This window comes from Hemitrygon akajei, chromosome 7 (assembly GCF_048418815.1).
Source record: "Hemitrygon akajei chromosome 7, sHemAka1.3, whole genome shotgun sequence".
NCBI classification, from domain to species: Eukaryota; Metazoa; Chordata; class Chondrichthyes; order Myliobatiformes; family Dasyatidae; genus Hemitrygon; species Hemitrygon akajei.
This window is the reverse complement of record NC_133130.1, coordinates 4701280-4716206: the sequence shown is the minus strand read 5'-3', so window position 1 is coordinate 4716206 and position 14927 is coordinate 4701280. Positions and strand designations below refer to the sequence as shown.

Sequence of the window (14927 nt, the reverse complement as noted above, 5' to 3'; positions counted from 1 at the left end):
ATCCATCGTTAAGGACCCCCATCACCCAGAAGCAGTTCAGAGGCCTGAAGATGTACACGCAGAAGAGGTGGAGGCATGGCATTGCTAATCAGGGATAGTATCACAACTGCAGAAAAGGAGGAGGGATTGTCGATTGAGTCATTGTGGGTGGAGTCAGAAACAGGAAGGGGGCAATAACTCTACTGGGTGTTTTTATAGACACCCCCAATAGTAACAAAGACATCAAAGGGAGAGAACATGAGGGGCAGATTCTTGAATACTGCAATAATAATAGTTGTTGTGATGGGTGATTTTAACTTTCCTTCTACTGACTGGCATCTCCTTAGATGGGGTGGAGTTTGTTAGGTGTGTTCAAGAAAGTTTCCTTCCGCAATATGTAGATAAGCCAACTAAAGGCAAGGCTGTCCTTGATCTGGTATCAGGAAATGAACCTGGTCAGGTGTCAAATCTTTCGGTGGGAGAGCATTTTGGAGATAGTGATCACAATTCCATCTCCTTTACCATATGGAGAGGTACAGGAGCAGACAATTTGGAAAAAACATTTAATTGGGGTAGGGGGAAATATGATGCTATTAGGCAGGAACTTGGGAGCAAAAGTGGGAGCAGATGTCCGCAGGGAGATGCACAGTAGAAATGTGGCAAATGCTCAGGGAACATTTGCTTGGCATTCTGCATAGGTATTTTCCATTGAGGCAAGTAAAGGAGGGTAGGGTAAAAGAACCATGGTATACGAAGTATGTAGAAAATCTAGTTAAGGAGAAAACCTTACGAAAGGTTCAAGCAACTAGGTACTGTTAGAGCTCTAGAAAATTACAAGGTTGCTAGGAAGGAACTTAATAATGGAATTAGGAGAGCCATGAGAAGGCCCTGGTGAGCAGAATTAAGGAAAATCCCAAAGTATTGTACAAGTATGTGAATAGTAATAGGACCAATCAGGTGTAATTATGGATATACACCCGTGGAGCTGGATGAGGTAGCAGAGATACTTAATGAATACTCTGCTTCAGTATTCACCAGGGAAAAGGACCTTGGCAACTGTGGGGATGACTCACAGCAGACTGAAACATTTGAGTACACAGATGTTAAGAAAGAGGATGTGCTGGAGCTGTTGAAAGGTATTAAATTAGATAAGTCACTGGGACTGGATGAGATATACCCCGGCTACTGTGGGAATCGACGGAGGAGATTGCTCAGCCTCTGACAATGATTTTTGCATCATCAATAGTGACGGGAGAAGTACCAGACAATTGGAGGGTTGCAAATATTCATCCCTTGTTCAAGAAAGGCAGTAGAGATAACACAGGAAATTGTAGACCAGTGAGTCTTAATTCAGTGGTTCGCAAGTTGTTGGAGAAGATCCTGAGAGGAAGGATTTATGAGCATTTGGAGAGACATAATCTGATTAGGGATAATCAGCATGGCTTTGTCAAGGGCAGGTTGTGCCTTACGAGCCTGATTGAATCCTTCGAGGATGTAACAAAACACATTAATGAAGGTAGAGCTGTGGATGAGGTGTACGGGGGGGGGGGGGGGGTGATTGATAAGTTTGTGGCCTAAGGTAGAAGATGAGTTTTTAACTTCAAACTTTCTGCATAACCACTTAAAGAGTTGACCTGCATGTGCATGTAATGAGAGCTGTATAACTCATCTCCTACCTTAGGCCACAAATGTATCAATCACCCCCCCGTATATGGATTTGAGTAAGGCATTTAATAAGGTTCCCCATGCAAGGCTCATTTAGAAAGTAAGGAGGCATGTGATCCAAGGAGACCTTGCTTTGTGGATCCAGAATTGGCTTGCCCACAGAAAACAAAGAGTGGTTGTGGATGGGTCATATTCTGCATGGATGTCAGTAACCAGTGGTGTGCCTCAGGGATCTGTTCTGGGGCTCCTCCTCTTTGTGACTTTTATAAATGCCTGGATGAGGAAGTAGAAGGGTGGGTTAGTAAGTTTGCTGATGACACAAAGGTTGGGGGTGTGTGGATAGACAGAAGGGTTGTCAGAGGTTACAGAGGGACATCGATAGGATGCAGAACTGGGCTGAGAAGTGGCAGATGGGGTTCAACCCAGATAAGTATGAAGTGGTTAATTTTGGTAGGTCAAATTTGAAGACAGAATATAGTATTGATGGTAAGACTCTTGGCAGTGTGGAGGATCTGAGAGATCTTGAGGCCCGTGTCCATAGGACACTCAAAGCTGCTGTGCAGGTTGACAATGTTGTTAAGAAGATATGGTGTGTTGGCCTTCATCAGCTGTGGGACTGAGTTCAAGAGCTGAGAGGTAATGTTACAGCTGTATAGGACCCTGGTCAGACCCCACTTGGAGAACTGTGCTCAGTTCTAGTCACTTCACTACAGGAAGGATGTGGAAACTATAGAAAGGGTGCAGAGGAGATTTACAAGGATGTTGCCTGGATTGGGGAGCATGCCTTATGAGAATAGGTTGAGTGAACTCGGCCTTTTCTCTTTGGAGCGACGGAGGATGAGAGGTGACCTGATAGAGATGTATAAGATGATGAGAGGCATTGATCATGTGGATAGTCAGAAGCTTTTTCCCCAGGGCTGAAATGGCTAAAATGGAGGGGCATATTTTAAGGTGCCTGGGAGTAGTACAGAGGAGATGTCACAGGGGTAAGTTTTATGCAGAAAGTAGAGTGGTAGGTGTGTGGAATGCACTACAGTAACGGTGGGTAGAGATGGATGCAATTGGGTCTTTTAAGACTCTTAGATACATGGAGCTTAGAAAAATAGAGGGCTATGTGCTAGGGAAATTCTAGGACGTTTCTAGAGTACGTGACATGGTCACAACATTGTTCTATGTTCTATGCAATCTTTTTGGGAACATTATTTTCCCCTCCACCATCAGATTTCTGAATGGACAGTGAATCAATTAACCTGTCACATTATTTTGCTGTCTTTTTGCACTATTCATTATCTTTTGTCTTATTATAATGCATAGTATTTTTATTTACTGCATTGCTCTTGTACTGCTGTGCAAAAAACATCTAATGATGTATGTATGCCAATGATAATAAAGCTCACATATACTCTTCTTGGGCTTCCAGCGGGTGCAGGTATCAATTTTAACTAATGTTTTGTCCACCATCTTCATCTTCAAACTCTGGTGGTCTATATATTCAACTCCTGTCGTCCATTCCTCCTGAATGTTTAGTCCTCAACCAATCAGCCTTCCACTGTTCCACCTTGTTTAAAATTATATTCCAGTTCTTCCTTTGAGTGAGACTTTCATCTTTGTTGAAATTCTTATTCTCCAGTCTTGTTTCAATGGTTTCCTCACCAAGTAGTCCCAAAAGTCATGGAGCAGCATAGTAGTTCTGTGCCATCCAGGAATCCTGTGATCATTGCGAATCCAGTGTTCTCCAGGTAACCCAACAGATATGCCTCCTGTTCTCCTTGATGCGGGTTTCCAATGTCTGGCCTTTGTACACTGCTCCAGTAAACGCCAGCTGTCTGATTCCCAGGTCATCCTTGACTCACGTAAGCTGGGATTTGAGCTTCCTTATGGGTTTGTGGATGGTATTTATCCAGTACTCCTTCAAGATCCTGGCAATCCTTCCAGAAACTATGGAAATATAGGGAAGACAGCAGTAGTGACTGGCTCCCTTCTCATCATTAGGTTTCCTGGTTTTCCCGTCAGCCCTTTTAAGGGCTCGACTGATTTCCTTCACTTGTAACCATTCTGTAGGAACGTCATGTGCAATCGTCTTATTTCCTCTTAGAGACTATCCAGGTCCAAAATAGCTTTTGCATGGTTAATTACAGTAGATAGAACCGCTCTATGTTGGGAGGTATAAGGCCGTGTGAGTGGGCTTGCAATAGATTCAATGCCCGAGGGTACCATCCAGTTTCCATCATATTACAATGCCCAGGAGCCATTCTTCTCCATTGCCATCATGAACTGAATATTCGGATGTATGCTGTTCTGATGACAATGGAACTGCTGGGAGTGCCTGAAGTTCATGAGACCACACTACAAAGGCATCATATCTGACGCAGCTTTTGGGGTTGATAATATATTCAATTTTGAGCTTTTGCAGTAATTTGTCTCCATCTCATCTCGGTTAACCATTTCTTTACATCAAACAGTCAGTACTCTGCTCGATCCCTTTCATGTCTGCTTCGTACAACAGAAGCCAAACTGCAAACTCTCACCAACTCCCAGATAAGTTTTGTAAAAATTCATGTTCACATCCGAAACAGTATGTTCCTTAAATCCTGTTATTCTATTGGCTGCTCTGCAGGGTTGTACATCAATTTCTAGTTGTAAGGTCTCATGAGCCAAAACTCCCTCAAGCCCTCTCCTCTTACTTTTTGACCACCCGTCTCAGGCTTCAAATTCCATCTGCTCTGCCTGAACAGATCCAATCTGTGTCCCGGCAGCTCCCTTGGTGTTTCATTTTACAGTGTCCATTTCCATCAATGCTAACCAATAACCTGGTGGGCCCAGCACCGAGTCATTGATGTGTATATGCACACCAACTCCTCCCAGTGCAAAGCCCACACACGTACCTGCATGCATACAGCATGTTAGACATGAAGGTGACGGGGTTCGTGCTCCGCGATGTATCCATTACGTAGACAATGACGGTGGAGAACGTGGATGCCTAGGAACAGAGAACATACGTCAGTACAGTACAGACCCTTTGGCCCAATGTTCTGCTGACCCTGTAACCTATTCCAAGATCAATCTAACCCTTCTCTTCCTTCTAGCCCTCCAATCTTCTATTGTCCATGTGCCTATCTAAGCTTCTTAAAAGTCCCTAATGTATCTGTCACCACCCCAGCGAAGTTTTCTACACACTCATCTACCTCTGACACCTCCCTCTACACTTTCCTGTCACACATTCTAAGAAATGGGGCATCATGGGTTAGAAGCTCCCTCCAGGGGACATCACGTGATGACGTAGGATCGAGACGTGGGAACCCAGCTCTCCCGTAAAAAATCAGTAAATTAATGTTTAAGTGAAGAAAAGTTAGTTACCGTAGATTCCGGACTACAGAGCGCACCTGATTAAAAGCCACTGGCTCTAATTTTAGAAATAAAATCAATTTTTTAATTGTAAAGGCCGCATCGGATTTTAGGCCGCACCGGATTTTCGGCCGCAGGTGTCCCACGTTGTAATATGAGATATTTACACAGAAAGATATTACACGTGAGGATTTTTTTAACTTTTAATTAAATCCATATGGTAACAAAAACAAATACATATTGCAAATGCTTTTTTTCGAACCATGCCCGTACGCGGCTACTTTTAAATATACGTTGCGTATACTTCTTTACTGAACAACATTCCAATATCTCCTAACGACTGGTAAAAAAATATATATATTGCAGCCTACCAGGAAAAGTTATTGATCACCTTTAACTTAAAAGCAGATTTCGCTCAGATCCAAAGCCGCTCGCGTAATGCGCTCCCCCCCTCCTTTCCGTTTATCGCAAACCGGCATTTTCCCACAAGACACCGCGAAACCGGGTGTGACGTCATAGCATCCCGCGATGTAGTACAGAAAACAAATATAGTTTAAACTAAGTAGGCAGCACAATGCTTCGAGTGTTTTCCATGTTGATGAGGGTGAGTACAAATGACTGATTTACAATAATTTAATTGTGAAAGTGCGCTTGATTTATCGTACAATTTCATTGGACCTCTGTGAACTACTCATCAATTTTATTGGTCTACTGTTATGAGGCAAAATGTTTACGAGGCGGCATGAAAAAAATCATGCATTAGCCGCTTCGGATTATTGGCCGCAAAGTTCAAAGCTGTTCAAAATGTGGGAAAAAAGTAGCGGCTTAAAATCCGGAATCTACGGTAATACTTTCTAAAAGTTACTTATAAACTACTCCGGATTGTTTCAAGTTATGCCTCATAAACAGAAGATGAAGAAAACTACTACCGTGAAGACAACGCAAATTGGAACAGAATCAAGGCCCACTTTTGCCAAAGAACCGCGGGCTCAGGTACATTTCACCTCTGGCGATACAGAACAGGAAACTGCGGCAACATCGACCATTTCTAAAGAAAAAGACCAACGAAAACTGCGCAAACGTAAAGGAAGGAGCATGCGCAAACAAGAGCAACCTGAACTACAAATCCCAGTTACGATTGAAACCGAAAGTGAAAGTGAATCTGAGGTAGATTCAGATTCTCTGGAAAAATCAGACGAAGATGGAGGTAAAAGTTTCTCTGGAAATATAGAAAAGACTTTGATGCAAATAATGCGTAAATTAGAAAAATTAAGTGCATTAAAAGTAATCAAAAAAATGATAAATATGGAGATTATGTTTGATAAAATGACAAAAAGACAGGAAAAAATGGAAAAGAGAATTATAGATTTGGAAGCTACAACAGAAGACATGGTTGAAAGAATGAATAAAATGGAAGATGATATTACTGCCTGGACATCAAAAAGAAAACAATTGTTGGAAAAAATGGATAAGCTTGAAAATTTTAGTAGACGAAACAATATTAAAATTTTTGGACTTAAAGAAGATATAGAAGGAGAAGATCCAATAAATTTTTTTCAAAAATGGATCCCTGAAAACTTGGAAATGGAAGGAGAAACTCTAATTGAAATTGAAAGGGCTCATAGAGCCTTAAGGTCAAGACCTCAAGCTGACCAAAATCCACAATCAATTTTGATAAAATGCTTAAGATACCAAGATAAAGAAAAAATCCTGAAGACGGCTGCCCAATGTGCCAAAAAGAGAAACGGGCCATTGATGATAGAAGGGAAAGCAGTTCTTTTTGGAGGATGGAAAAAGAAGATTTTTTACCGATTATCGAGAAGCGGAGGAGTTCGCACAAAAACTCCCAACTATTCACTAACTACACATACAGATTTCCAAGCGTAATGGATTAAAGATGAAGACAGAGACAGTGAATGGAAGTGATGGACATTTAAGGATGATACAGGGGAGAAAGGCAAAATTTCAGAAATACTAATTGAGAATAGTGTTTTTTTTTCTTATATATATTCTTTTTTATATTGCGGGGGGGGGGGGCTGGGGAGCTTTGGATCGATTACTGCGGGATTCACATGTGTAATCATGGCGATTGCCATGACCCGTACAACAGAGGGGGGTAATTTTGTGGGTTTTTTTTCACAACATTAGTAGGGGGGGTATTTTGTTTTTATCTTTATAATCTATTTTTCTTCTACCTTTCTGCCTGGATGATTGGTGGGGACACACATAGCAACATGGAGAATTTTAAAAAGATTTCCCAAGATACCACGAAAGTTGAAAGATTAGGTATTATTATAGATTGGAGTAACATAATTAAAAATAATGACTAATTTACTGAATTTTTTAAGTTTTAATGTTAATGGGCTTAATGGACCAGTGAAAAGAAAAAGAATCTTAACATATATTAAAAAAATGAAAATAGATATAGCTTTTTTACAAGAAATGCATTTAACAGAGATAGAACATCAGAAATTAAAAAGAGACTGGGTTGGAAATGTTATTGCAGCTTCATTTAATTCAAAGGCGATAGGAGTTGCAATTTTGGTTAATAAAATTTACCAATTAAAATACAAAACGTATTAATTGATTCGACGGGGAGATATGTAATTATACATTATCAAATTTTTTCAGAACTATGGACTCTTATGAATATTTATGCACCAAATGAAAATGATGTAAAATATATACAAGAGGTCTTTTTGAATTTGGCTAACGCACATGACAAAATATTAATAGGTGGAGATTTTAACTTTTGTCTAGATCCAGTTTTAGATAGATCAACAAAGGTTGTCACAAAATCAAAAGTAGCAAAATTAACTCTATCATTGATGAAAGATTTAAATTTGATTGATATATGGAGAAGAATTAACCCAAAAGAAAGAGACTATTCATTTTATTCAAATAGACATAAAACATATTCAAGGATAGATTTTTTCCTATTATCAACGAATATTCAAGACAGAGTGAAAAATATGGAGTATAAAGCAAGAATATTGTCAGATCATTCTCCTTTGATAATGACAATGATAATGATAGATAAAGAGGAATCAATTTATAGATGGAGATTTAATTCAATATTACTAAAAAGGTCAAGATTTTTGTGATTTTATGAAAAAGCAGATTCAGTTCTTTTTAGATACAAATTCACATTCAGTTGATGATAAATTTATATTGTGGGAAGCAATGAAGGCATATTTGAGAGGTCAGATAATAAGTTACACTTCTAAAATTAAGAAGGAATATATGATAGAAATAGATCAATTGGAAAAAGAGATTACAAAATTAGAAAAAGAATCTCAAAGATATATGACAGAAGAAAAACGAAGACAACTTATTAACAAGAAGTTACAATATAATACACTTCAGACATATCGAACAGAAAAAGCAATTATGAGAACTAAACAGAGATATTATGAACTAGATGAAAGATCACATAAGGTCCTTGCATGGCAGTTAAAAACAGACCAGACTTCTAAAATGATAAATGCAATTCGAACAAGAGTAAATAAAATTACTTATAAACCTTTAGAAATTAATGAAACTTTCAAGAATTTTTATTCTGAATTGTATAAATCAAAATCACAAAATGATAATGTCAAGATAGAAAGGTTTTTAATCACAAATAACTCTTCCAAAATTGAATACTGAAGAACAGAAGGGATTAAATATGCCTTTTACATTAAAAGAGGTCGAAGAAGCTCTAGGATCATTTCAAAGTAATAAATCTCCAGGAGAAGATGGTTTTCCGCCTGAATTTTATAAAATGTTTAAAGATTTATTAATTCCTCCTTTTATGGAGTTAATACATCAAGCAGAAAGAACGCATAAACTTCCAGAATTTTTTTCGACAGCTATTTTAATAGTACTGCCAAAAAAAGATACAGATCTTTTAAAGCCAACATCATATACACCTATTTCTTTGTTAAACACTGATTATAAAATAATAGTAAAAATCCTATCTAACAGATTATCTAAATACTTACCAAAATTAATACATATGGATCAAACAGGATTGATTAAAAATAGACAATCGGCAGATAATGTAACTCGGTTATTTAGTATAATTCATTTGGCTCAAAAGAGGGAGGAAATGAGTGTGGCAGTTGCTTTAGATGCAGAAAAAGCATTTGATAGATTGGAATGGGATTTTTTATTTAAGGTATTGGAAAAATATGGATTAGGAGTATCTTTTATAAAATGGATTAAAACCTTAAATACTAATCCCAAAGCTAAAGTAGTGACAAATGGTCAAATTTCAACACCATTTCAGTTAACAAGGTCAACTAGGCAAGGTTGTCCATTATCACCTGCTTTATTTGTGTTGGCGATAGAACCATTAGCAGATTTAATTAGAATGGACCCAGATAGTAAGGGTTTCAGAGTTAACCAGGAAGAATACAAGATTAACTTATTTGCTGATGATGTTCTGCTTTATTTAACAAACCCATTGCACTCGTTGCATAAATTATCCTCTAGATTAGAAGAATATGGGAAAATATCAGGTTATAAAATAAATTGGGATAAAAGTGAAATTTTACCTCTTACTAAAGGAGATTATAGTCAATGTCGATTAATAACTCAATTTAGATGGCCGACAAACGGTATAAAATACTTAGGTATAAGAGTTAATAATGATATAAAGAACTTATATAAATTAAATTACTTACCATTATTGAAAAAAATTCAAGAAGATCTTGATAAATGGATGATATTACCAATAACATTAGTAGGTAGAGTAAATACCGTAAAAATGAATATATTCCCTGGACTACAATACTTATTCCAATCACTACCAATACAACTACAGTACAAGAGTTAAATAAATATGTGAGGAAGTTTCTTTGGAAAGGTAAGATGTCAAGAATATCGTTGGAAAAATTGACATGGAAATTTGATCTAGGAGGGTTACAACTTCCAAATTTTAAGGATTATTATAAAGCAAATCAACTTAGATTTATTGCATCTTTTTTTGAGGAAGATAGACCGGCATGGATTAGAATAGAACTAGATAAAATAGGCGAAAATACACCAGAAGATTTTATATATAAATGGGAATCTAAACGGATACGGGAAAAGAAAGAATCTCCTATATTAAAACATTTGATTGACTTATGGAATAAGATAAATGTTGATGATGAGACAAAGAAATCTTTATTAGCAAAGAGATCTTTAATTCAAAATAGACATTCCTTTTACAATGAATAATCAACTTTTATATAATTGGTTTCAAAAAGGTATTAGATATATAGGAGATTGTTTTGAAGGAGGTATATTAATGTCATTTGATCAATTAAAGAATAAATATAAAGTATCAAACAACACTCTTTTTTGTTACTTCCAATTAAGGGCTTATGTAAGAGAAAAATTAGGTCAAACAATGTTATTGCCGAAATCTAATGAAATAGAAACCTTAATTCAAAAAGAAAAAACTAAAAAATTTATTTCTTGTATGTATAGCTTGATTCAAGAACAGGCAATTAAACAAGGAATCCATAAGTCAAGACAAAAATGGGAAACTGATTTGAATATTAAAATTGAAGAAACAAATTGGTCAAGACTATGTCTTGATAGTATGACAAATACAATAAATGTCCGGTTAAGATTAGTGCAATATAATTTTTTACATCAATTATATATTACACCACAAAAAATAAATAAATTAAATCCAAATTTATCTGATCAGTGTTTCCGATGTAACCAAGAAATCGGTACTTTTTTACATTCTACTTGGTCTTGTTCTAAAATTCAACCTTTTTGGACAAATTTAAGAGTTTTATTGGAACAACTTCCACATAATCCAGTACTATTTTTATTAGGCGATATTGAAGGGATATAATCGAAACCCAAATTGAATAAATATCAGAAGGAGTTCATAAAAATTGCACTGCCAGTAGCCAAAAAGGCTATTGCAGTTACTTGGAAATCGGATTCATACTTAAGTATAGATAGTTGGAAGAATGAAATTTCCAGCTGTATTCCACTTGAAAAAATTACTTATAATTTAAGAGATAAATATGAAACATTTTTGAAAATTTGGCGCCCTTATTTACAAAAGACAGGATTAAATATATAGGTGCTCCGAAGATAAAATAATTGGTTATTTGGGGAAATAAATAAATAAATATACTAAAGTTATTATGAACTCCGTGGAGCATGTGGGGATTTTCCGATATCCAGGCATTCTTTCTTTCTTTTTTTCTATTGGGATGTTAGGGGGGAGGGGGGAAGGGTATATATTTTTTTCTCTTTCTGTAATCATGTGAAAACTCAATAAAAAAAGTTTTTTAAAAAAAGAAGCTCCCTCCAGGTAACTGGTTTATAAAGTGAGAGCACAAACCTCAATTAAGTCACAGGATGCTGAATTAGTATTTTTGTTCATTTAGTGAATGCCAAGGATAATTTCTGATTGGGTGAACACTGAACCCTAAACCCCAATACACAGAAGACGAACTCAACCTCCCAGACGACCTCATTATGACCTTGTAGGTTATTGCCTGCACTGCACTTTCTATAACTGCTACATTTATTCTGCATTGTTATAAGAGATAGAGTTAGGCCATTCAGCCATCAAGTATGCTTTGCTATTCCATCAGAGCTGATTTATTTTTCCTCTCTACCCCACTCTCCTGCATTCTCCCCATAATCTTTGACACCCTGACTAATCAAGAACTTTCAATCTCTGCTTTAAGTATACTTTGCAGCTGTCTGTGGCAATGAATTCCAGATTCATCACCCTCTGGCTAAAGATATTCCTCCTCATCTCTGCTGTAAAGGGACGTCCTTCTATTCTGAGGGTGTGCCCTCTGGTCCTAGACTCCCCACTATAGGAAACATCCTCTTTATCTTGGCCTTTCAAAATTCAATAGGCTTCCATGAGATTCCCCCCTCATTCTTCTAAACTCCAGACAGTACAGGCCTAGAGCCATCAAATAGTCCTCATATCTTAACCCTTTCATTCCTGGAATCATTGTTGTCAACCTCCTCTGGACCCTCTCATGGTATTAATTTACCTTGTTCTACCTCAAGGTACGTTGTAAAGATCAGAATCAGAATCAGACTTTAATCGCCAAGTACCTATGCACATACAAGGAATTTACTTCCGGCAGATGTTGTCTCTCTGCTCATAACAATAATAATGATAAATATAAATGAAAATATAGATTATACATACAGGTAGTGCAATCCAAGTAATAGTTAGCCGACAGTTAACCGGCAGTTAACTGTTCAGCAAAGTGACCGCAGTAGGGAAAAAACTTCTCCAATGCCTATTAGTCTTAGTCTGGAGGGATCTGAAGCGCCTACCAGACGGAAGCAGATCAAACAGTCCGTGCACAGGATGGGAGGAGTCCTTTATGATGTTCCCCGCCCTCTTCTTCAACCTGGAAGAGTACAGGTCCACAATAGAGGGCAGGGAGGCTCCAATGATGCGCTCGGCAGTCCTCACTGTGCGCTGTAGTCTGGTTCTATCCTGCTTGGTGGCGGCTCCAAACCACACAATGATGGAGGTGCACAGGACAGACTCAATGACTGCAGTGTAGAATTGCAGCAGCAATTCCTGAGGCAGACCGTATTTCCTCAAGAGCCACAGGAAATACATCCGCTGCTGGGCCTTCTTCAGGATGGAGCTGATGTTCTGCTCCCATTTCAGATCCTGAGAGATGGTGGTTCCCAGGAACCTGAAGTTCTCCACGGTGGACACAGGGCTGCTGAGGACTGTGAGGGGAGACATAGCGGGGGGATGTCTCCTGAAATCCACTATCATCTCCTTTGTCTTGAGCGTCTTCAGCTCCAGATTGTTCCGACTGCACCAGAGCGTCAGTTGGTCCACCTGCTGTCGATATGCAGACTCATCAGTATTCTGGATGAGTCCGATGACGGTAGTGTCGTCTGCAAACTTCAAAAGCTTCACATAGGGGTTGGAGGAGGTGCAGTCATTGGTGTAGAGGGAGAACAGCAGTGGAGAGAGGACACACCCCTGGGGGGGGGCGCCGGTGTTGGTGATTTGAATATCCGAGGTGACCTGTCCCATCCTTACCTGCTGACTTCTGTTGGTCAGGAAGCTGTAAATCCAATCGCAGAGGTCAGGTGGCACAGTAAGGTGAGACAATTTGGAGCAGAGGGTATGAGGGACGATGGTGTTAAACGCCGAACTGAAATCCACAAACAGCATCCGAGCATAGGTCCCAGGTCGATCCAGATGTTGCAGGATATAGTGCAGTCCCAGGTTGACTGCATCGTCTACTGACCTATTTGCCCGGTAGGCAAACTGCAGGGGATCCAGCAGGCTGCTGGTGAGGGTCTTCAGGTGGTTCAACACCAAGCGTTCAAAGGATTTCACGACTACAGATGTCAGTGCGACAGGTCTGTAGTCGTTCAGTCCTGTGATGGTGGGTTTCTTGGGGACCGGGATGATGGTAGAGCGCTTGAAGCAAGTCGGAACCTCACTCAGCTCCAGAGATCTGTTAAAGAGCTGAGTGAAGATGGGAGCCAGCAGATCAGCACAGGCTCGTAGACAGGAGGGGGAGACCCCATCTGGGCCTGGAGATTTTCGGGTCTTAAGTCGCTGGAACAGTCGACATACTTCTCCTTCGCTGATTCTAAGCTGTGATCCAGGGGGGCTGGGCAGAGATGGTGGGGAGGTGATTGCAGTGATTGGGGGATGAGTGCCAGTGAGTGATGGTCGAGGGAAGGCAGGAAGAGAGACCGAAGAGGGGGGGAGGGACAGGTGTAAGATGGACCCTCTCAAATCTACAGTAAAAGGTATTAAGGTCGTCAGCCAAAGCTTTGTTAACCTCAGCGGGGGGGCAGGGCGTCTCCTGTAGCCAGTGACCTCCTACAGGCCTCTCCACACCGACAATGAGTCGTTAGCTGAGAAATTACTCCTCAACTTTTCGGAGTAGAACCGCTTGGCCACTCTGATTTCTCTGGTCAGTGCATTTCTGGCCAGCCTGTACAGGGCCCTATTCCCACTCCTGTGGGCGTCCTCCTTAGCTTGGTGAAGATGTCTGAGTTTGTGGGTAAACCATGGCTTATTGTTGGCGAAGGTCCGGAAAGTTTTTGTGGGTACACATGCATCCTCACAAAAACTGATGTAGGATGTCACAGTATCTGTCAGTTCATGTATATTGGTGGCTGCAGCTTCAAAGACACCCCAGTCAGCGGTGTCAAAACAGTCCTGAAGTTGCTGTTTCGCCTCACTGGTCCATTTCTTCACTGTCCTCACCACAGGCTTGGCAGATTTAAGTCTCTGCCTATAGGCTGGGATGAGGTAGATCAGACAGTGTTCAGAGAGTCCTAAGGCTGCACGGGGAATAGAACGGTAAGCATTATTTAGGATAGTATAACAGTGGTCCAGAGTGTTACTGTCCCTGGTGGGGCAGTTAACATGTTGTCTGTATTTCGAGAGTTCGTAATTCAGTTTAGCTCTGTTGAAATCTCCTAGGATAATCAACAGCGAATCTGTGTGTTCCCATTCTAAACGCATAATATGATCAGCCAGCTGCCGAACGGCCTCGCTCACGTTGGCCTGAGGTGGAACATAAACACCGACAAGGATAAATGAGGAAAACTCTTGCGGAGAATAGAAAGGCTTACAGTTCAGAATGAGAAACTCCAGGTTCGGGTCGCAGTGTCTGTGAAGAACCTTAACGTCAGTGCACCAGCCTTCATGGATGTAAAAGCAGATTCCACCACCCCTTGATTTCCCCGATAACTCCGTGACGCGGTCCACTCGCAGCAGCTGGTAGCCGGGGACGTGCAGACCTCCGTCCGGGACGGAATCACTGAGCCACGTTTCAGTGAAACAAACAGCCGCAGAATTCGCAAAGTCTCTGCTGGTTCTGGTCAGAAGAAGCAGCTCGTCCATCTTATTAGGAAGAGAGCGAACGTTGGCGAGGTGTATCGCTGGGAGCGCGGAGCGGAATCCCCGCAGTCTCAGT

At 39.9% G+C, this 14927-nt stretch overlaps 1 protein-coding gene across 3 annotated transcripts in view; it reads right to left on the bottom strand.

The window, feature by feature from the left end:
- The window catches only part of gpn1 (GPN-loop GTPase 1), a 137553-nt gene that overhangs the window by 20270 nt on the left and 102356 nt on the right, over positions 1 to 14927 (bottom strand). For all 3 annotated transcript variants that reach the window (XM_073050347.1, XM_073050345.1, XM_073050346.1), the window contains one exon: positions 4530 to 4624. In XM_073050347.1, the coding sequence (XP_072906448.1) occupies positions 4530 to 4624 (95 nt within the window). The remainder of the gene's footprint in view (positions 1 to 4529; positions 4625 to 14927) is intronic.